We start from the raw sequence: 23766 nt of genomic DNA, 5'->3' as shown, positions 1-23766 counted from the left end.
CACCAGCTATCTGGGAGAGTTCACATGCTCCTGTCTAGGAAAAAAAAAAAAAAAAAAAAAAAAAAAAAACAGGAGGACTGCACCCCCAGAGTGGTGTAGCTTTGGGGCAGTTGGATATCCCATTACCCTGTAAGACTACACTGAGTACAGAAAGAGATTAACGCTTCTGAAAAAAAAAAAAAACTAAAGCTTCTCCATTGCGCATCACTGTTACCCTGTTCTCCTTGATGTGCAGAGTCAGAAGAGCAAGAGGAACACAAAACACTGACAAATGATGACTAAGCTCTCAAAGAATCCAGGAAACAGAGCAAAAGCAGAGGAGGCTTAAGTGTAGTATAAACTTGGCCATCAACCCTCTAAAGGATTTACATACAGCAAGCTGGAACAACAACAAACAGATCAGTTTTGCGCAGGGAACTGCAGCAGGTGAAAATCCCAGCCCCATAAACTCCCTGATGGCTAAAACCCAAACTACTACAAAACCAGTGCCAAGGGCAAACATTCCCATCATGTACGTACAATACAGATCGTGCTCTTTCCTTCTCACAGCCATATATGGCAGGTTTGCCTTGTCCCCTATATATTTATCACTTTGGATCGACTATCTCTTGGCAGCTCCCTGGGTTTTTGAGAGTCAATTTGGTATTTTGCTTCTATATAAGGGCAAGGGAACGCTCTGTTTGGAAGATACGCTGTGAATTTGCCCTACTATGCAGTGGGAAATCTGTAAATCTAAAATTGGCTCATAAAATTAAACTGTCCTGAATCAATTTGCAACACTCTCCACTGGGAGACATCCTAAACGATGTTCTTCTCAAGGCATTCCTGCTTTTTCCAGGACTTGCTGTTCTGCTGCTTACTGAAAGCTTTGACCAGAAGGCTTTTTATTGCCTTACCCAAATCCTCCCCCTATCACTCTGTTGGATTACTGCTTTCTTCTATCACAGTCCAAGCTTTGCTTTGATGGATTGCTCACAGAGCTTTTGGAGGATGAGACATTTCAAGAATCAAGGCCATTCCTCTTGAACTCTGAAGTAGAGCAGCTGCCCAGACCACGCAATGGCTTTCCATGGCTTAGCCCCTTCACGTCTGCCTCAGCACCACACAGGTCTCTTGGGATGCTCTGAGAGCATTTCCTGATGAAATGGACTCTGAGGCATACCCCAATAAGATGACAGCACTTTTTTATAGTTGGCCATTAGCAATGATCCATGACTATGAATTTAATCATCCATAATTTCTTCATTAGCGTGACTGGTTTAATCATTGAGTTCCTATCTCATGAGGGCTGAGCTACCCAGCTTGGATTACTCTGATGATAAAGGTCTCCTTCATTAAGTGATCTGTCCTCCTCCAACTAATTGCAGCACAGTTGTGGATAAAGGACCTTATCTCAAGAGTAGAGAGCCATTTCCTCTCCCAGCTCCGTCGGGCTCCTAAGCAGGGATGAGGAAGTGTTTCCCTTGCAGTGTTGCACACTAAGAGCCAGGCAAGTGACAGCATAAGTGACATAAAAGCTTTTGTATGGTCTCAATAAAAATCCCTAGGTGTTCACACAGCTCCAGCATCCCCCAGATCTGTCTCTGTTCACATCAGAAAGAGCTGAGCTACCTCCTCAGCACAGTCATGTGTTCAGAGACATTTTTTTCTCTAATTTTTCCAATTCAGAAACCTCACAGTGAGGTTGACCATGCGAGGTCAAAAGTAATTGACCCCAGAGAAGTAACTCTGAGCGTCCCACTACTGATGGTACCTCTGTGCATTCCAGAGACACGCCCACCATCTTCAGTGACATTACTGATGATTATAATCCAGAGATCCCTACAGACCCATAAAGCCACAACATGGGAACATGAGCAAGATTTTCTGTTCCCTAGCAGCTTGCTTGTCGCCGCTAATTTCAGCCCTGGGAGGATGCCATTCAGTGGATAGACCTGGGATTTGGGCATGAACTTTTCCTGTGGCATATCTGAGTGCATTTTTTTTCCATTTACCCCAGATTTCAAGGCTCCTCTATATCCCCATTCCACAAACCCTTTGTGGTTCTGACTGCTGTGCCTTGTCATTCTGCCACTGCTCCCCAGTATCCCGGCTTTTTGGACGCCTCAGTCCACCTAGACCTCACCTCTTCTAAACGCACTTCCCTAGACCAGCCAAGCATTTTTGTCACCACTTCTTGGACTACGGACTCCTTAGCTGTCAGAGCATTTAGCAAATCAGTGCTTTGGCAAGTTTGCTAAGAAGCCATTTTCTTTTAGAGCACTTATTTAAGAAGACATGGTTGGGACACAATTCCCCCAGGGCCATGAAGGCCCTACACTCCAGATGCGTAGCTGTGCAAACCTCCCAGAAGACTTGCACTTGTCTCATCCAGCTCATTTTCTGCTTTAATTATTTCTCAGCCATAGGCTTGGGTTAATTCACAGCATCCCCCCCCCAGAGGGCATCTCGCACAGTCCATGCCCAGCAGAAAAGGACATTGCTCAAATTCTCCCTGCATTTCATGCCTGTGTATATGGTAAACTTTCCAGCCTGAGCATATATCACCATCAATACCTCCCCTTTGCAACATGTTTCACACCCTCCTCTTTTCCCCGGCTAGATTCTTTTAACCTTTTTTGCTACCAACCACTGATTCTGCTAAAATCCAAAGTGTTTTTCCTATTAGACGTGCAGCACACTATTAGCACAGCAGCCCAAAAAAAAGGTTAACCAAGCCTTCTAAGAGGTGGCCAAAAACGTTTTCCTTTTTTTTTTTTTTTCCCCCCTCAAATCATGGTCCATACCCCAGTTTATGAAACACAATAACCAGAGGGGATGGTAGGAAATGGAGTTTATCCTTCATTAAAAGACACTAATCCTTTTGCGTCAGTACAAATAAGGAAGCAATGAAGCAATGCCAGCCCAAGATGCTGGTCCTCACCTAAAACCTTGTAATTGTATACCCCATTCAGGAGTAATCCAAGGTAGTTTTGTCTTCAGTAAAAGAAAAGGAAAACTATTTCCCATTTCCTGCAGGTCAGAGCACGCATAGAGGCAGATACCACGGGGCAACAGCTGTGCAATGGATTTGCATATGAGCTTGTCTAGGCTAACTTGTTTATGTTTCTATTTAAAAATAAATAAATATTAAATAATGGTCCCAAGTAAAATAAAAAATAATTATTTAAAAATCACTTCTCTCAATGGCTTTCCCCAAACTGTTGTATGATTTTCCCAGGGTGTTTTTCTCAGGAGTCTGCAATGCTCCATGTGGACCCTGAGCTGGGGATACTGGGACCCACGATCAGCCCCAAAGCATGTTCCTACAGGCTAGACACAAGCCCTGAAGAGCTGGCATTTCTGAAGACAATCTCTGACAGGAAAAAAAGAGACACCCACAAATGGAAAAATGTTGAAACCCAGTTTTCAGAGGCCTAATATTAAGAGATTTCAAGAAAATGACTCTCTGCCTAGTTTTAGCATCAAGTCTCTGCTCATCCCCACGAGCAGAGTTTAGAAAAACAAACCGATAAAACCAACTCGCATGTTTTCTTTCCACTGCTCCGTGCTGTGTCCCAATTGCTCAAAAACACTGTTCAGCTCCCAGAAAGAGGAGAGGGGAGGGAGAAGACAGACTCCTTGTGCCAAAAACATAGTGTGGTTGTATATGCAGCATATATAAGCCCTTTGGTGTTCATCTGTAGATCTCCAAACCAAGGCAGTGCTTTACCAACACAAGCAAACATTACTGCTGTCTCGTGTCCATCACCCCAAAGTCCAGAAGAAGTCAGCACCAGAAACTGGAGGGGCTCCCCAAGCCCATTGACCCCAGCCTGTTGTCCACCACTGCTGCACTTTGTTGGTGCCACTTATTCCTTCATCCCCATCTACCCCAACCCCACGCTGCAGCGGTCATGGGGAGCTTTAATCCCTTCCTAAATCACAGAGAAAACCCCGCTCTGCAATACAGACATCGTGTTACATGGGGTCATCAGGGAAAGGAGCATACTCACATCTGCATAGATGTTTGTGCCAAACACCGGTGCCCAGTACGATGGCTCATCTTTACAGTGGGCTGGACAATAAATCCTAGAAAACAATTTATTCAGATTTATTCTCTATACCAAGGCTCAACAGGAAAGCAAGCTGCATTCTTCGGAGATTTCAAGTGCCTGCATCTGGTCTGCAGGTGGCAACAGTGAATCTAATTATTTGTTCCCCTCAGATGACTTTTTGTCGTTACTACAGAACTGCAAACACAAGGGTTTAGACCAGTAAAAGAGGGATTAGTCTTTTATGAGTTTTTCAGAGGGGAGTGCTTGTATTTTTGCAGAATGCTGTGCACATTATGATTTGCATGAATTTTGCCCCTGTCCTCTACTGCGACTGACACCTGCACAAGGCAGCTTTCAGCATTCCAGGCGTGGGCTCACTGAAACACGATCCCGTAGCCTGACTTCTGTATTACTGTAGCAGCCCAAAAGCTCATCGTGTTTTCCACCACACTGCCCATGTGCCTGCTCGTGCTGAAAACACACTTTGGGGCAAAACACAGTGGCAGGAGGAAGTACACCGTTCCCAAAAGCTCTCAGATTTGGGGCTCTCACCATCCCTCCTCCGTTCACCTGTCCCTGCCCCAAGCAGTGCAGATTTAAGCTGAGCACAAATTTGCTCGAGGCACGCAGTTACCTTGGGCAATGGGTCGCAGGTTTCTTGAACTTGCACAGCTCAGCTACCGTGGTGTAGCAATCCAGTGTCTGTGCTGCGGAAATAAACACAGAGAAGGAAATAAACACAGAGAAGGAAATTACTAGACCCAATAGCCAAGCAGCTGTAGAAAACACTAGTCACAGGCATGCAGCACCCCTGGGGAGACCCACATCCAGGTGAGGGCACCAGGATTAAAGTCACTCACTCCTTCACCAGGAGCATGCACCCAGGAGAGGGCTGAGCAGCTCTCCCACAGAAGTCCTGCTGCCTTACTACAAGGTGGTTTTCAAAAGGTCAAAGCTCTCAGAAGAGAAAAGCAGCTGACCCACAAAACAGGGTATTTTTGTTACAGCCATGTAGCTATGTAGTTTCCAGACCCGTGGTATGGAGCCATTGGACATGATCACATAAAATTAAAAAGAGCACTGCATGGAATGGTATTTTCAACCATCTCATAAAACTGTAGTAAATATGGTTTCTTCTCAACTTCACAAACTTAAAACTTACTTGTGACTTTGGAAACCATGAATGCATTTGAAGGTTTACTTTTCCTGCAAAACAAGAAAAAATATGTATTAAAAAAATAAGCATACTAAAATTACTTGAATCACTATGTCTGTGTATGTGTAAAAAAGATGACTGAACATCTGCATATATTTAAAGCAAATATGAACACTTTTTTCACAGAGGCAGTACCTGAAAGACTCCACACCATTCCTGGTAGACTTCACAAAAGCTGGTGTCCTCCCCTTCCTCGTGATATCCACCAGCCCTCCTTTATTGTCCAGGATGCCGTAATGAATTGCAGCACGACATATGCTTGATGACTGGGAAGAGCACAACAAACAGTATGTGAAATAAATCTCATTCACAGAACAGCACTGAGCAACTGCTGTGCAAAAAAGCAATGAAGAAACGAACCACCACCAAAGTGCCAAATGGAAAATAAACTGAATACACCCCTTTGGAATCTAACTCTTCCTCTCCCAACATAACCTTACTTTTTTGCTATTCTTACTATTATTTTAAGCACTGCTTGGTTGAATGACATTTATTTTATTTTTTTTTTTAAGTATCAAAACCATACGCTTAGATACAGCTTAGGAAAAAAAAAAAAAAAAAAAAGATAAAAATAAAAAGCAGCTTGGGAAGTTAACAACCAGTATGAAATATTTCCAGTTCTCAACAAAATAATCAAACCCAAAATATTTCTGCTGAAACCACTTAGAGGAGGAGGCTGTCTGCAGTCACAGAGGTTGCAGGGCAAAGATGTATCGTGGACGATGTAGTCACACATAAGGAGCAAATGGGGAAGCAAGCATGCTTTACAGAAATACCCTTTCATCTTCAACATTCCTTCACTCCAACAGGAGTTTTCATGGGGAAACAGTGCCATGCCTTATTTGTAAACTATTGTGCTAGTTCAAAATCCAACAAATCTTCCCAAAATATTTAGTTACAACATTTTTACAGTGTTTGTAGTATGAAGTTTCTGTTCAGCATGACAGCTGCCCACACTAAAGAGGAACACTTTGTAAGAGCTGTCTATTGATCCTTATCCCTCACTTTCCATGGGTTTTATTGTGCATTAAGGGCATTTATGACAAAATCAAGCCTGGAGTCCCTTTGCCTTTCCAGACTGCTTCTTTTTTCATCACTAAGATGAGGAAAATACAGATAATCTTTATTAGCACCCGTTTACAGCACCACAACTGGAGAATATGGAAAGCCAAATTACACTAGAATTGTTGGCATTTCCCATTTCTGTTATTACCACTAACTCCCCACAAATTGCATCTATGAGCTATTAAAAGGTACTTACACTCTCATAATAAAATGTTCCAAAGATCTTTCCCTTACTGTACAAGCAGCCAGCTGGGCACAAATACCTAGTAAAGATATATATCTTTGAGAGTGGCGAAAAAACAATTCAAGAAAAACAGACTTTGACTCTATTTCATTTAATAGTCATTCCATTCATTTCACGTAACTCTTCCAATTTAAAAACAAGATTGCAAAATAGCTACTTTTTAAGACAGTTTCTCCACCCTCCTTAAAAACCCAACCAATATTTAGATTCTGTGGATTTGTTTTTTCTCCAAGTGATAAACTGTCCCGTTCTTTGCAGAAGCCTTAACCAGAAGTTCTTGACTGCCTGGGAGGGGACAAGCTATGAATTATTGGTCTGGCTTGGACAGTGGTGGAATGCACACGAAAGGCTCAAAAGTGACTCTGCCAAGATTTATTAAATGATTCTAGACACCTGGAACTGTGGGTCATGATAGCTGCATAAGAAAACTGAGTCACCTTACTGCTAGGCTTTGCTGAAAGCTTCGAACTGAGAGAAATGAAGGCTTTTTGCAAAGAGACCTGCCTAGACAGTTGCAAAAATATATATAGTATAGACTACACCTTGTTTGCAAGAACCTGCCAGTTTTGAGACCACTTTTCCCTGCACTGATCCATGAGGTATCAATAAAACATTACCTGTTGCACGTTGAGCCTCTGCATTTGTCTCTCATCTTGGTCTCACAGGTAATGACTTGTGCTGGAAGAAAAAAAGAAAAAAAAAAAAAAGTGAAAATAAAGCTATGCTGTAAGATGAAAGAGACAGCCACTGCCTGCTCTTGGGCTGCAGTGAGGGGCAGCCACTGTACATCTTTCCTGGAGGTCTTTAGTGCAGTAAGATAAAATCTTATTGCAGACTGAGCAGCCTGGAGCTGTTGCCTCTTGAACTGTTCGCCCAAGACAGGTGTCTTTGGGAATATTAACAGGGAAGAAACATTTGACAGCCAAAGGCTTTGATTTACAGCCCGAGGTCTGCAGCCAGAGCTCTAATTCTCCATTTAATTACAGACTAGCAAGATGTTAGTAGATAAACTTGAAAAGGATGCATTTGCTTGCCTCGCCTTGTTTTCAGAGTAACTCTCTTTTAATTAACAGCGATTAGAAAACAACCGAGGAAATACTACCAACTCCACAAACAACTTCAGAAAGCTTCCCAAGCAAGACATAAAAAGGAAACCAATCAAAATCCCCAGAAAAGATGCAAAGAGGGTAACTGCTGAATTTAGAGACTTTTGAATGGGAAACCAAACCAATATTTCCTAAATTGTCTACTGACCTGGGGGCCTTCAGTTCATTGGTACTTTCTTAAGATGTCTTAACGGGCAGACTTTAAAGAACAGACAGGTATTGCAGATTGACATGCAGAAGGCACAAGGGGCTTTTGAAAGCTTTGCTCCCTGTTTTTGGTAGAAAAAAAAAAAAAAAAAAAAAAAAAAAAGAGGCTGCCTTACTCATATAGGTCTCTGGGGAGGTTTTCTTGGGCTTGACAGGTTTGCTGGGCTTCTTCTCCGGAGGGTGGAACCACACGGGTTTCTGCTCTGAAATTTGTGGAGTCTCCACTTCGTTAGTCTCGTCTGTCTCAGTGATGAAGGTGTCCTCGTAACGGTAATCTTGTTAGAAAGGAGGATTAAAAATAATTACAGAGTGTTCACAACAACAAGGAAGTCAGGTTCCTTTTTGGAGGGAGAAGATTTGGTTTGACAAGGATCTGCTTTTAAACAGTGAGAAACCTAAAAACAGAAGTTAAATGCAGCACAGGACCATTGCCAGGGCAGGTACAGCACCAGGAGAGGAGATGTGCTTCTCCAGTGAGCTCCACATGAAGCGGAATTTATAGCATCTCGCAATAAAGGTTTGCAATGATCTAGACTAATTAATGAACAAGAGTGCTGAACACCTTGCAAAAAGAGGGCATTTGGGAAGGTGGCTAACACTTTTCTGCTCTTCAAACTGACCCCATCAGCACAGCTTCAGCTGGTTCTCTGGTAAAGCTCCTGCAGTGCCCCCCTGCTCCTGCAGAACAAGCTACTGGTGCAGCCAGGCAGAGGGATTTGGGACACGATGCCAGCAAAATTAATTCTGCTCAGCTGGCCCTCCACAAAACCTGACCCTGCTTTCATCCTCAGCAATAGGGAGGGGGGGGCGATGGATGGTGGCTCTGCAGGGGCTTTGAGGAAAAACAGCAGGGAGAAAGGGAGCTCTCCAGCTCCCACCTGCTCCCCAAGGGCTCCTCCCAACCCCAGGCAAAAAGTGATAAATGCAGCAACAGAAGCTTCTGCTCTGGGCAAGCCTCCAGGGAGCTTGCCTGTTTCTGAAATCCCAGTTCTTCATGAAGGAAAACACATGGGAAGGGATTAAAAAAAAAAAAGAAAGAAAAAAAAGGCTCTTGATGCATGACCCAAGAAAATCCTGCATGCTAAGGGAGCAGCACTGCTTCATTGGACATTTCACAGCAATAAAAATATTTTTCGCTTTCTGTCCATCAAACTATTCCAAGAGAGCTCCTCCTCTCCTCCAAGAGACACAAATCGCTGTGTTCATTTGGCAGCCGTGAAAACCAAGGTGGGGAGGTAAAAGAAATGGAGAGGGAAGCACTGCGTCCCTGGCCCCTGAAGGAGCTGGGTGGGCAGCCAAGCTCTGCCCACCCACATCGCCTCCGGTAAGCGCTGGAGAACATTCCCTTCCCAAACAAACCCTGCGAGGACAGGGCCAGCCACCGAAATCCCGCCCCAGGTCCCCAGCCAAACCCACGCAAACACTGAGCCACTTCCCTCCATCCCAGTGCTCGCTCACATTTTCACGCTGAATCCGAGCTGGGAACTCTAAACAGCTCAGAGCCTTTCTGTGTCAGCCACAGCCGGTGATTTACCATTACGCTGAGATGTCTAAATAGTAAGGGTGGGTAATTGAAAGCTGTGACTGCTTCCAATTAAAAGTTTCCAGGTGAAAGCTGGCTCCAGCTTCTCCCCCAGGCAGGAGGGTGCTGGGAGCAAAGCATCCCGTCCCCAAACCCCACACACCTTTGTAGCAGAGGTTGTTCTGGCAGCCTCCTCCATAGCTGGGGGGGCACTCGGAGCAGGGGCGGCCGGTCTTGTATGGGGCCTCACCGATCCAGTTGCCTCTGCAAGGATGGGAGAAACGTATGCCCGTCAGACAACCAAATACCCATCCAAGCCCTGGCCCCAAATCTTTCAGCCACCAGCACTATGGGTGTGGGATAAGCAAGTGTTTCTGCTCTACTTGCAAAGGAAAATGTGGAAAAGACAGCCTGTCTCATCTCTTTCCATCCCACACTTGACTTCAGCTTTCTTGTGCATCAAAGCCACCGTTCTGCCAGCATTTTCTGCAACCCCCCCATGCAGCTGCACAGGCCAGGCAGGAGCACGGCTCTTGCCATGTAAAAGCTGCTCTGTTTTCCATCTGGAACCATTTCCAAACAGCAAACTGCAGAAATCTGTGCCTCCCCCTGCCCAGTTCCAGATCATCTGGGAATCAGAGCAGCACTTTGCGCTTCCCCCTCACCCAGCCCTACCAGCAATTTTGCCTCTGAAGCTGCAGAAACTTTACCCCAGTCCAGAGCAACTAAGCAAAGACTAACCTGCTAGACCAGGAAAGCCTCGTGAGAAAAATGTTCCTTCTCATTTCACCTCCAGGACGATGATTTTAAGGGTTTACTTAATGAATTGTATGCAATATCATCTTTATATTAAACTCTACTTCAAATACTGTGATTTAGTACACAGGAGTAAATCAATGGGTTACCACAGTTTCTCGAGAAACTACCCAGAAGCAAAAAGCCCTCTTTGGCCCTATTATTTCCGCATATTTCCAGTGCCTCTATTGCAACTATTAGGGGCTGAGAAGGGTCAAGGAGCTGGAGTTCAGTCCATGGCTCCGAACTCTTTGGTTATTGCTCTTTCAACTGTCTCCACCTATGAGGCTAGATGAGGACAATGCACACAAATGCCAGAGAAAAGAGATTAAGCAGAAACGGCAGAACTAGAGTATTTTTCCATCCAGCAGTGCTGAAAGGATGATGCACAAAGGAGCCCAGCCCGCGAGGGGCACTCCATGGGGATGGCACAATCCTGTGCATGGAGCAGGTTATTAAATCCCACCAAACTTCCCAGGAGCATCACGTGCTCAGTAACTTATGTAGCGACAGGGGCTTACACAACACACCCACAGGATGCTGCGGCCCAGATCGTGCTACAAACTCCTTGCAAAGCTCTAAGTTTGACTGCCAGCTTTGTACCCACACACCTTTTTTCTTAGTGCTGTTCTACCCTATAAACAGATGTTCTCCAAGCCATTACATTTGCATGTAGAGATTACCCTATTTCATTCGTTTGCTGTTTTAATCATAAGCAAGCCTACTTCTCCTGTACCAGCAGTAGGGCTGGGGTACAGAGGCTATTGCTGGAAAGGAGGTCAGCAGCGTTAATCACCAGCTCTGTCCTCTCCCAGCTGCAAAGAGAGCAAGCCTCGCTTGGCAGTGCTCTCCAGCTCCGTCCTTGCCATCTCCTGCTCCTCCTTCCCATGGCAGCAACATCAAAGCTCCGGCCTGGCCCCAGCCCCTCATTCAGTTTTCCAGGCAATGCTCAGAAGTCTTGAACCAGCCCTGTGCTGCAGTCTAAAGAGAAAATTTAAAGCCACAACCACCAGTCTAGACTGCCTGAAATCTCTTCCCCAGATCCTGGGCTAGTTAAGCAACCTGCCAGCGCAGGGTTTTAGGAGAGCTGGAGGGAACCCAGCCCATCCGTCTTACTTGGGCGAGTAGTTGCAGACCAGGTAGACAGCGTTCTCCCAGATCTCTCCCCAGACATTCATCCTCTTGCAGACGTTCACGGCACAGCCGATCCTGTTTGTTGTAGCCCAGACTATCTGCAAGGCAAGGCACACATTGAAAAGAAGCAAGCTTTGGGCACATTGCAGTGACAATGGGACATGGAGGGGCTGCAGAGAGGATAAATACAAATCCATCTCTTACCTGGGTGTAATGCGTGCACATGGAGCCAGTGCATTTATCCGGGCACCATGGGTTGCACTCGTGAGGATATGGGTACGTGTAGTCCTTGACTTCATCATACCAAGACTGGACATGGAAAGCTGGAGAGCGATACCTGAAGGAGCAAAGGCCAGGCAGAGCTTAGATCACCAACCTCTGTTACAAGTTTTCAAACAGCACCTGTAGCCTCCCAGCATATTGCATTGCAAAGTCAATTTTTTTTTAAAAAACACGACTGCTAATTTTATATAAAAATTTATTAAGACAAGTTCCACTCATTGCGAAGGCGTTGCTTAAAAAAACAAAACCACCAATATCATGATCTGAAAATCAGGGAAAAAAATCTCACTGAAAACGTTAAAGGTAATTTCTTCCCCAAAATTCACATCCCAGTCTGACTTTCTGTATTATTTATAGGTTTAACATGTTCTTCAAATGTTGCTGACCTGAAATGTCCTCCTGGCTTTTCCACCCAACTACAAAAAACGTCTAGTTTGGCAGAAAGTTGTATTTTGAAAGTAAACAGAAGTTAAGGTTTGCCAACCAACTTAAACCAAAAGCCATCGTGTACCTATTTTACCACCAGGCAATTTGCTAAATCTGGAAGTCCATTAGGAGATCCTACTGTAAGACCTTTGAAAGCGAGTGAGCTTTTCACACTCACATCACACCAAAGGTTAATGCAGAGCACTTGGATCTCTGCACGCCTACCCCGCTGTCATTGCAGCAACTCCCCAGGCACACACTGCGTGTACTTTGTGCAAACTGTGCACGAGACCTTGCAGCACTGAGCTACTTGTGCCATTTAGGGGAACGTGAATGTTTTTAAAATTATCTGGAGGAATTCATTTGCATTTTGCACGTTGTGTACACAGTGAGCAAACAGCACTCTGCAAACTCTATATAAAAGCAGAAGAGCGCTTCAAACCCACTACTTTTTATTGCTTTCAACAGCTCACATGAAGCAGGCAGTCAGAAATACAAATGACATCATTACCAACTGTAGTTTGTTCTTTCAGCCAACTCTTCATTAAAAATCATTCATTAGAAGTATTTTAAAAACATTAATCTCCTGATGTCATTAAGTGAATACTTTCCGAGTCCTATTTCAGAGAAGAGGAAATTGAGGCAATCAAGTTATGGCCCGTTCCTGAAAAAACTGAGATAAATCTGATTTCTTTTTCCTCTCAGTGATTGCAATGGGAGCAAGATTGGATCTACCTCCATCAATAACCCATGGCCATCTTGAGTGCTTGTAGGGGAGCCAAGAACAGCCTGATCTTTTGACTGTTTCCAATGGATTAACCACTCGACTTTCCAATCATTATTTAATTTCTGCCAACAAAAACGGGCCCAATTTCTATATCAGGCCAATTTCACACAAGCAAATTTCCATTGCTTTCAACCAAGTTCTACCTGATTTACAAGCATAACAGCATTTTGTCCCATTAAGGTAGCTGAGCACATACAAAATATTGGCTTTATAAAGCAGTCTTAGCCTACAACAGGCCTGATTACAGGGGCATAACAATAAGAAAATTTCACCATCAGATGGAGTGACAGATCCATTTGGAAGCATTAACTTCATCTCTCCTAGCTGGATTAACAACTCTCAGTTAAAAATCTTCCACAGGAAGATGAAAAAAAAAATTGCAGAGTGGTTTCAGTAAAGAGAAATTAGGAGTTGAGTAAATATTTATGGGACACACAGTAAGAGTAAACCTAAAGAATTACATCAGGAGCAAGGCAGACCTTTCACACTGGCTGGGAGGGCCCATAAGTTGCCCTTTGCAATTAGTGAGGAGCTTCCCAGTTCTTACCTGCCCCAGTGAACCGCCAGGTTCTGTCCAATTGACCGGATGAGGTCACTCGGCCCATGCTCCCACTCGCACTTCTGAGCCCAAGAGTGGGCTGATCTTTCCAGCTCTTCATCCCAGGTCTGCAGCAAGTGCGAAAAAAAAAAAAAAAAAAAAGGTCAGTTTCTCCTCAGTTTGTTAGATCAAGAGAGCCAATCAACGGCAATTAGTAGAAAAAGAGACTACATTACAGCTCACTCCTGGGGTCTGGTCTGTCCTTCTGAGGTTGGCACATTTTAATGATGTGCTGTGACCTAAGAGCAAGCTTCTCAAAACGTCCCCCTGCCATGGAAATGCAAGGCATTTTTTGTCCTTGATGCCATGCTTCTTAAGAGAAGGTCTGGATAGGTCAAGAGAAAACAGACCTGGCAAGACGTCAAGAACACACCTGGACTCTCCACCCTAAAATACAGTAAGACATTCTTGACAGGTGTTTTCCTAATCAGTCAACAAAAAGTAATAATAAAAAAATCTGAGATCTCAATGCTTATTCATGACACCTATATTTGAGGTCTTTAATACATAATATGCAGTAAGTGCCCCAACATATGATTTTCCATCCATTGTCCTTAATACCAGGACATTCCCTGGCTTTCCCATCAGCTGGGACTCCAGCTGTGGATGTGCACCTGCCCTCCACTATGAGCACAGCTGAAGTTTTTTGAACCAGTCCCCCAAGCAAGGGATGGATTATGTAGCTGCTGTGCCAGCGTGGGTCTGAGGCTCTTACTCCTTCCTCCCCTTCTCCTTCCTGAATAACTGCTGCGTGCACCAATGGATGCAGTCAAGCTCCCAGAGGTAGCTAACCCCCAGAGCTGTTAAGCTCTTGTTAAAACAGGCATTAGGTTAGAAGTGACAAATTAACACTGCCACTGAGGGAAAGACATCAGACCTCACTGAATACCACTCAGTTACAAGCCAAACGAGAGCTCAAATACAATCCAATGGCAAATAGGAAAACAGCCTTCATTGGCTTCACTGCCCAGGAGTATATTTGTTACAAAGGCCAGAGTTGCTGGATCCAGTAGATAATGCCCTGAATTCATTGTGTGATAGCTGATCTGTTCAGAACAGTCCTAAGCAGAATTCACTGGGATGAAAATATTATTGCACATCTCTTCAAATAAAACCAGAGAGAAGAGAGGCCCTGCAATGTGTTTCCAGCCCATTCCAGCCCAGAGTGAGATCACATCCTCGTTGAACATCATAAACAAATCTTCCTCAGTCCTAACTTCTCCATAAGAAGAGTGACTTCTGATCTCAGACACACCAAAGGACCTGTCAGAGCCCACCTGGGAGGACTTTAGGCTCCCGGACATTTGAAACCCAAAAATTGTTTATGCTGAGCAACCATTTGAACACAGTCTTGGGCAGTTACAGTGGGATGGGGAGGGACTGCATGTCCCTGGTTAAAAGGACAGGAAAACAGCGTGTCTCTCAGAACCTGGTGCATCCACACTATCTTTGTAAAGGAAAAGTGAACTGATTGAACCGAGCTTACAGCCCAGAGCTCTGAGAACAGCTTATCATTACATAGCACAGCCAGCAACATCCCAGGGGTGCTCTGAGCTCTCCAGCTTGGCTTTGAACTGAGCAGTGGCTGAGCAAGTTCATGTCACTCTGCAAACCCCCTTGCGGGCACAGCTCTGACAGAGGGAATTAAACCATTTTCCACCTCAGCCCTCCAACACCTCAAAGGTGCGTGGTATCTGACCCACCACGTACACATTTCCAGACCTCTGTTTGGAGCAGACTATTGCGGTCGTGCCTAGACACACAGCTTTTTGTGGTCTCCCACTTTCTGCAGCAGGCAGTGACCAGCCACAGCCCGCCTTCCTATCCAACACATAAGCCACAGAAACTCTCCCAAGACACTGCTCCTACTTCTGACTTTCTAGCAGAGCATTATTCTTTGCAGCCCAAAAGGCAGAGACATTCCAAATCTCCTAATTTAATGCAGAGACGTTATGAGCAATAGGCCATTAAATGGAAATTGATGTGAACATGTGTGTTACATCTTCCTTTGATGCCTATGGATAAAATAAATGAACTCGGACAAAAGACACTCAACAGGCAATTGGGAATGAGCTACATCTTTGCATGGCTTTGTGCTTGATGAGTAGAGAAGCTCGTTTCTGCAGGCATCAGATTACAAAGCCGTCCCATTTAAATTAGAGCAGTTATTTGCCTATTTCTCCTCAGACATGAATGCGGTCGGGAGCCTGGAATAATTTCAGAGCAATAAACATATCAAAAAAAAAAAAAAAAGATTTCAGACTTTCCCAGCTATGCTTGCAAGAATTCTTTATGCCAATATTCAAAGCAGTACCTAGGAAGACTACTGAAGCCAGAGGGGCATTGTTTGCCTATGCTCAGTTTCTTAAATCCACTCTAACAATCTGGCAAAGCTGCTTTTCACCGTTTGGAGGACAACAAGCACGTGGCATGAAAATATTCCAAGCACCAGGCTAAGTCTGTATTCAGATTTCCCCCCTTCACATTGATGTTTTCTGTTATCAGACCGCTGTAAGGACAGGCAGCTACCTTGTTTTGAAAACACCCGTCTAGTCCATAGGAGGGAATTCTCAAGCAGAGGTTTTTAAAAGCCTTTGGGTATATAGGATTCCAAGTAATTTAGTACATGGACCCTCTTTCTTATTCCTGCAAATCTGGAGTGGCCTTTCAAAATACAGTACACTCCGGACATGAAAAATACAAGCATTGCACAGGTATCTTACAATGCAAACTGTAGGTTCAGATTTGGGAAGAACATATCCCATAAGGAGTTATATACTCAGCCTAACTAGCTTGTAGGTTTACACACTACAAGTATGCTATCTTAACTCACCTCTCTCATCTTTCTCCCCAGCTAAGACTTCTTCCAGCACTGGCAGTTTACTCCTACAAGTGGCATGAGAGTCCAGGACTGACAACAGCTGGCAGAAGCTGGAAGTGCTTTGCTAATCCACACAGAAATACTATCCCATCCCAACAAGAAAAGTCACCGCCCTACAGTTCAGAGGAAGGATGGATACCTTTTACATGAAAACAAACTATTTTCCTTCCCACAATCCTTACTGAGAACAGTTTTGTTTTATCCATCTGTCTTTGAGCTTCCACAAGAGGAAGGATTTCTGCCTTTCGTCACTGCTGAAAGCCATCTGACTAAGCCATCTTAAAAGGTCAAGATGCCTGAGGAATTGTTATGTTCTTTTTACTCTGGGCTCATTAATAAGGAGTTTGTTTTGGTCTTGGCTCTTACCCACTGCTATGACTGCTGTTATATGCTCTATATGCACAATGAAAGTGCCGCTCATAAAGCTCCTAGAGGGTTAAGGTGATTCTGTATTTGAGCAACTTCATCAAGAAGATGAACACTGCTCGTGCCTGGTCTATGTCAGAGTCTACAATTCATTTTCCATTAATAGTCAATATACGTGCTAGCTTTCAATTAATTACACAAACCCAGCAGCAGAACGGTTCCTTTCTTCACTTCTTCACTCCACTTTACCTTTATCCTATATGCATACTCAGCAGTTCTTTTGATCTCCAGATAAGTCATGGTACTCACTGTGCTATTGCTTTCTTATTAATAGCCTTTACTGACTAAAGTTCATGCTGTAGTAGATAAATGTCTTTTTTCCTGGTATATATTAGCTGCCTCTGCCGCTCCAGATCACTTAAGTACATCAGATATGGAGCTGGGAGAGAGGACGTTCACTAGGCAGGGTTTGGAGGCTGGTGGCCAAGAACACATGTTCTACCTCCTTATCCACAAATTAGTGCCACACGTCGCCTGTGACGCTCCCCACTGGCACCAAAGGAGAAGGGAAAAGTTTATGTACAGTACTGAAGACAGACCATCCTCTTAAGCAAGTCCAAATGAGAAATGTCCTATGTAGAACAAAGGATTAAAGTGAAATTCACGTTCAGAATACACACTGCATTTCCAAGTAATATTGGGTAAACACGAATACTTGAAAGACTGATTATAGCCTTTCCAAGTAGCACCATCTTATACTCAGCTTCTTTCTTCGCAGCATATAAGGCCCTTTCATTTGCCCTCAATCGCCCATAAAACCACTAGAAAAGCACACTGAGCAAAGACAAACATAAAAGCGCAACCACGCTGCAAGCGTAAATAGCAGTCGGCCAGTGGACACTCCGCAACTGCAGCCCTCTCAGATCCTCAGAGCCAACCAAAACACATTTGGCTTTCTCATGCTTTGTGTTTACTCTCTGGAAATTAATCAAATCATCTCTTCCCTGGCAGCATCCTACAGGCTGCCTGCAGGAGAATGAGAGCCCGCTGAGAAAGAGATACAAAGCACCGGTTCTTAGAAAGGCGTGTGCTTTCTGACAGAAGCGGGATGCAACACCAGCAGTGTGACTGCTAGGAGGATGCAACCAAAGAACAATTGCCCTTCCTTACTGTCCTCTGTTCTCCCTTCCCTTTTCCTTTCCCCTGCAATCAGAAAAGGCAGAATTTTCCAATTGCAGTATTCATTTCAGCACAGCTGGCAAACAATTTTGCATTACATTCAGTGTACTATTCCTTCTACCCTTTTAAACGTGGTCTTAACAAATCATTAGTCGTCGAATCTGTCAGCAAGAGCACACAGTTGAAGTCAGGCTACTTTCAGTCATAATTATATTTGCACACCGGGAAAAGGCACAAAAAAATTATTTGCCTACATCATTTTCTGGCCCCACAATATTTTGAAGGCTTGTCAAAAATAGCTCCAAGTAGGGTCTCTGGCATCAGGTGAAGAAAAACTATTCATCTGGATTGTTGATGGTAAAGGCATATTTCATACCAATACTTTTAAGTTCTCCCTCTGAAGTGGGGGAATACATTGACCAAACTTTTATTTCGGTTTCCTGAGCTGCAGAAAGCCAACAGCATTGACCCATCCACCTCTGAACTCCCCAGAGCCTTTCCAGCAATTTCCAGGGACTGAACTTCTCTGCAGATAGAGACACATTCCTTGAGCCCAGCTCGTCTAAGGAGCTGAGCAGATTCCCAGCAGTGTCGTGAACATCACAGCCATAATCTCTGGTGATCAGCATATAATGAAAGGGCAGGTGCTATCTGCTGTGCTAGGTGGTAGCTGATGGCAACCATCAGAGGTTTCTCTGAGCAGACTGTGTCATCCCAAAACACTACCAGAAGGGTATGAAAGCTGGGGCAGGGTATACATGGGTTAAACACTAGGGAAAATTTGATGCTTTTATGACATTAAGGTAATGGAAGAACCTGCTGAGGCAGGCTGTGGAATTGCCATCACTGGATATGTGTCCAGGGCTGGGCTAGACGCTCGTTTATGAATAATGGAACCAGTCCTGAAGCTATGCAGCGGATGGACTAGATGACCCGTTAGTGGCCCTTTCCAACCAAAACAGTCCAATAATCTGAAGCCTCGTTCACTCTGGTATTAAACTGCTCCAGGAAACCTCTTGAGAAAAACTTACTTTAGAGGAAATTTGCTGCACCTCTTGCACCATAAGGAATTTTTTATTTTTATTTTTAAGTAAAAATTAAGCTAGGTATCAGAAGCTGTACTCACCATATATTCCATATTGGAGGCTGATGGATACACTTGACCTCTTAATTTATTGTGGAGCATCAATATCTCCTGTCTGTCTGAAAATAAAATGGCTCTCTTGGATCTGGAGTGAGCTTCCCCATCCTGATATTTACTCAAGATTCTCTCTAGGTGACTTGAGTTGGTCAAGACGAAGCATTTGGCTGCGGTGGCCAGGAGCAGTACACATCCAAGAGGCAGGATCCAGGGCAGGGCAAGATTCATGGCTCCTCCTCTACAGCTGGCAGAAGCGGTGATGAAGACAACAGTAGGGTTTCCTTTCGGGGATTTCTAAGGCTCAGCACGGATCTGGGTTTGGGGGAGAAACAGGCAGTGAGAGCAGTGCCAGAGAAGCTCTTGGCAAGTATGACCCCCGCCAAAGAAGCCACACAACCCAGATTTTTGCTTGAAAATGAATGTTTCTTAGAGCCTAAGCTGTTATTGCTCCCCGCAAGGATGGGAGGACCTAAGCACCAACCTCAGATGATGGGAACTCAGCTTATTACACCAGGGAGCTCCACTGGCATTGGTCTGGGAGTGAGAATTAGCTGGGCACAGTGACGAGTGCCTTCTGCACCGAGGGTGCCAGGGGTGCAGGTGTCACCCAGAAATGCCCAGCAGCTCCGAATAATCCCACCTGTGCCTCTTAAAAATGGGAGAGGGAGCCATTTGCAGCCACTTTCCCCCAAAGGGTCGTTAAAGTGGAGAACGGATATGAGTAAAAGGGAAAGTAAAATTCCCAGCAAGCCAGATCGTCGAGGTCAGACATGAGCAGGAGCTATTTCGGAGGCCCCGCTCTGCCAATAGACATCCAGCTGAGCAGCAGCCAGACTCCGTGAAGGCAGCTGTTTATGTGAAATGTCATCGTAACGTCGAACAATCAAAATTCCTACTGGTGAATGACGCACTGGGGTGTTCTCACTGACGCTGCCCCAGCGCCTTACGGCGGGTGGGTGCGCAGCCAGGCAGATGAATTATGGCAGGCGAGGAGAGGAGCCGGAGCACCCGGCCTCCCCCAGCCAGAAGATTAGGCGTTCCCAAGCACGCTCGCTGGGCACCAGCTCCAAGGGCTGACCCACTCAGAGATGATCTCGTTTTGGTCATTTGCATGGCTCCACTTAATCCCCGTCCCCTCCCTGTGAGACGCTTGCTCCGTGGTGCTCCCTCTCCACCTGCTATTTCCTAGCAATTCCTCCCTTCCTCTCCCCCCCTCCCTGACTTCTTGGTCCAACGAGCCATGTGCGTCTCAGCTGGCTTTATTTGGATCGTGAGCTGTTCAGGGAAGGGAAGATGGGCTGCTGCAGGGCTCTGCAACATCTAGTCCTCTTTAGGTGGGATCCGAGAGCTACCAGAACGGAGTCAACCCATAAGAGGCAATAAATATCCATGCAGACAGTGCAAGCACAAAGTCTCCCTCCTTAAGGCTATAGTTTGGAATAAAGCTTCCCCATCTCTGCCATTAACACAAGGTTAGGATTTAGTTTTGACAATGCTGTTAAAAAGAGATGCTGAAAGTGTACCTACAAAGGAAACAAGCTGCAGATGTGCAGGAGCTTCAGCCCCACAACACGGGGCTGGACACAGTGAGACAGGATGAGTCGGAAGCTGGCCAAGGCAGGGATTTCCAGCTGGAAAAATTTCTCAAATATGAAGTCCCAAAACCCCCTGTTCCCCAGAACCAACAGCATCTGTGGAGGAGAGCGGCAAGCACAAAAGTGCTTTGCAGAGGCGGGGAACCCCCAAAACTCCCACCAGGAAACCCAGAAAAAGCACAGGGTGTCTACACAATAAAAGCAAGTCCCTGTTTGGGAATTCTTACTGTAATAAGGCAGGATGAAAACCAGCTGCTATCTGTCACCCTCCAGGCAGAGCATTAAGCCTTTGCCTTGGTAGAACAATGCAGGGATATAATTTGTTAAGTTTAGGTAACGGCTTCTCATCATTCCTGGCTCTGCAAAGCAAGCCGAACACACGTGCCATGTCCCCAGCCCCGGGCACACGTGAAAGACAGGGCTCTTGGTGGCCCGGGGAGAAACCCTGCTGTAACCTCATCCTCTTCCCAGCCCTCTTTGCTGGCATTTGCCTCCCCCAGAGCAGGAGCCCAGCTTTCTAACCCGGCTAAAGAGAGGTAGGGGAGGCAAAACGAGCTGTTGCTTTTGTAGACTGTCTGACCCAAATTCAGGCAACAATTCCTACTTTGAGGCACTTCCCTACGAGTTTAAAAATAGATGCGCTGCCACGGCCCTTCACAATGCAGCCATTTAGTGTGAGCAATTTTAACTGCAGCCTGCCCTGTAGGTAGAGCGGGCAGAAACAGACGGCCAACATAGGCTGCAGTTGTACCCCTTCATTTGGCTGGGTGCCCTCCGCTAAATAGGAGCCCGTATCCACCACCCATCTAAGGCAAACACTGAACTTACAGAAAGTGCAGCTTGAAAAATCAGCCGGGCCATCCGGAAAGCCCAAAGGATCTGCCCCACTCACGGCTCCGCGACCAAGCCAACGCGCCTGGAGCCCTGCAACAGATGGTGCTTTATGCCCCAGGATGGTCCTCCCTCTATCTCCCTTGCAGGCGCAGGGGTGTTTTGCACCTCTCTAAAATTAAATAATTTTAGTGTTTCTTTCACTTTGGGTGTTCGAGCCCCCTCGCCTGCTTTGGGTCCAGGTGGGGAGCGCTCAGCACCGAGCATCCAAAGGAAAGGTGATGTGATGGGAGCGGGACAGGGAGCAAAGAGCTCCCCTCCCGGAGATTAATTGGAAGCAGCAGATAGATGCTCACATTTCAGAAAGCCCTCATTGATTTCAGATGTCCATCTGCTTGCCTCCCCTAATATCCTCATGCCCAGGTGCAACAAAACACTGGGCCATGTGTTAGAGCTCAGCCAGCTCAAATGCCCTGCAGAGCTGGGGCACAGCCTCAGGGGCTGCACTCAAAACTCCTCATTAGGGAAGATTGAAAGCATATTTGAGTTGGGATTTGATATTATTCAAGGAGAATTATCAGCTGACGGTCAGCTGAGCAAGCCTCTGTTGTTGTTTTCAAAGGTTCGAGAGAAGAATTAGCACAGCCTCCTTTCAAACGCATCAGGCCCCTGATGCTGGTGCCAGGTAAACATCTGGGAGCAATCAGAAACCAGTGAGTCGGCAGAAAGCGACTCCCGAATACGCTGCAAGGCACGGCCGAGCTGGGGACAAAGGGGAGGCCTTCCTCTGGGGGCTGAGGAAGTTAAAAAGCAGCTCCGGACTTTGGAAGAGATTATTTTCAGAAAGCTATTTCCCCAGCTCAGGGACAGTGCCTGCATGTCACAGAAAGCAGAAGGGCTGGCAGCGTTTGGAGGCTGGCATGCAGTGCTGCCTCCTGCATTTCCTTACGTCCTCGCCTCCCCTTAGCACCGCACGGCTGTTGATCTTTAGCTGCCTCCCTGGGGAAGTGCACAAATGTGTCTCTACTCCTCATTATGGGTAAAGCCTGCAGCCAAAACACCCTGACACCTGTGGGATTATACCTGGGGCAAGCTGACACTGCAGGGTAATGCAAGAGTTAGCACAAGATGCCAGCAGAGCATCTGAAATAGCAAAGCAGCAGGGAGTTCGCCTAGGATCAGCTTTTAACCTGTGCAAAGCAGTCCAGTGACAAAGCCACAGTGTGCTCCATGCATTGCATGCCAGGTCATCCACTTAACAGAGATCCACACATTTCATGCTTTAAAATATTGCCCTGGCTTCAAAAGAAAAGTGGGATGACAAGTTCCTTGACACAGGACATAACACAGTCTGCACAGAGCACACCACAAATCCCGCATCTTCAAGGCCATGGGTAAAAACATCTGGATCTGTCATTACAATCCTTCCCACAGAACTCAAGTGGGTGAGTTTCTATGCAAAACCACACAGAAAACCCACTGGTAACAGACACAACATGTGACAACACCGTGAAATTCCTTCTAGACAGGGCTTTGGAGCAGAGTTGCACAAACACAGGCTTCCTGGAGCAGACTAGATATGCCTATGGGTTGCCAAGTCATGGAAGCTGCTACAGCATCCCTTAGATAATTTTTAAATATTATTTCAAATAAAAAGTATCTATCTAATTATCTGTGGTAATCTTCTCCTCTACTTGCAACCTCTTCCCATTCATTCGAGATTAATGCGTATAAACCTTGCGTTACCCTGCAAAGCACCCCTCAGTACAGCTCAGAGGGCATCGCGTTGTTTTATACCATGCAGGGAGCAATTTGGAGAAGTTATGAAAATTGTGCCCACTTGACAAAGCCGTTTCTCCCCCACACACACACCCAAACCACATTTCAGAAGCCGGGACCAAAGCTTACACTCACCTTGCCGAGCACTTCCAAGTCCCCACGAAGTTGTAGCTCCTCCAAGCCTGCTTGTGGAAAATAAATTATAGAGCTGAACTATTTAAATGAGGAGGGGGAAAAGGATGAAATAAGCCCAAGGAGGTGCAGGGAATGCAAGGTCTCAGCTCAGCAGCTAGAACCAACTGTGGTCTCGCAGAGCTCCCCAGTGGTATTTATGCACTCCAGGCAAAGAGGACAACTCTGGAACATCCTGTTTGGCAATCAGCCTGGTTAAAAAAAAAAAAAAAAAAAAAAAAAAAAAAAAAAAAGGGAAGAAAAGGAGGCAGGAGCAAGGAGCTGAGTGGTGTCACTTCAGATCTCTCAGCGGTTTGAAGAGTCACCGGGGCTAGGAAAATTAGGACCATCCTCCCAAAGGCTGTAACACAACACGCGGGAGGGGGGGTGAAGGAGGAGAAGGA

At 45.5% G+C, this 23766-nt stretch overlaps 1 protein-coding gene across 1 annotated transcript in view; it reads right to left on the bottom strand.

The window, feature by feature from the left end:
* CRISPLD2 (cysteine rich secretory protein LCCL domain containing 2) overlaps nt 1-23559 on the bottom strand; it is a 29576-nt gene extending 6017 nt beyond the window's left edge. Inside the window, exons 1-13 of the mRNA XM_082769749.1 lie at nt 23327-23559; nt 18972-19298; nt 13369-13487; nt 11531-11663; nt 11309-11424; nt 9561-9661; nt 7992-8150; nt 7180-7240; nt 6515-6581; nt 5389-5519; nt 5200-5243; nt 4672-4744; nt 3996-4071 (exon numbers count right to left, since the gene is read on the bottom strand). Coding sequence (XP_082625875.1) covers nt 3996-4071; nt 4672-4744; nt 5200-5243; nt 5389-5519; nt 6515-6581; nt 7180-7240; nt 7992-8150; nt 9561-9661; nt 11309-11424; nt 11531-11663; nt 13369-13487; nt 18972-19214 — 1323 coding nt within the window. The 5' untranslated portion in view covers nt 19215-19298; nt 23327-23559. The remainder of the gene's footprint in view (nt 1-3995; nt 4072-4671; nt 4745-5199; nt 5244-5388; nt 5520-6514; nt 6582-7179; nt 7241-7991; nt 8151-9560; nt 9662-11308; nt 11425-11530; nt 11664-13368; nt 13488-18971; nt 19299-23326) is intronic.
* Between the last annotated feature and the right edge of the window lie 207 nt (nt 23560-23766).

Source organism: Aythya marila, assembly GCF_965140915.1.
Source record: "Aythya marila genome assembly, chromosome: 12".
Classification (NCBI taxonomy): Eukaryota; Metazoa; Chordata; class Aves; order Anseriformes; family Anatidae; genus Aythya; species Aythya marila.
Note: the sequence above shows the minus strand (reverse complement) of the source record. Positions and strands in the feature narration are given on the sequence as shown.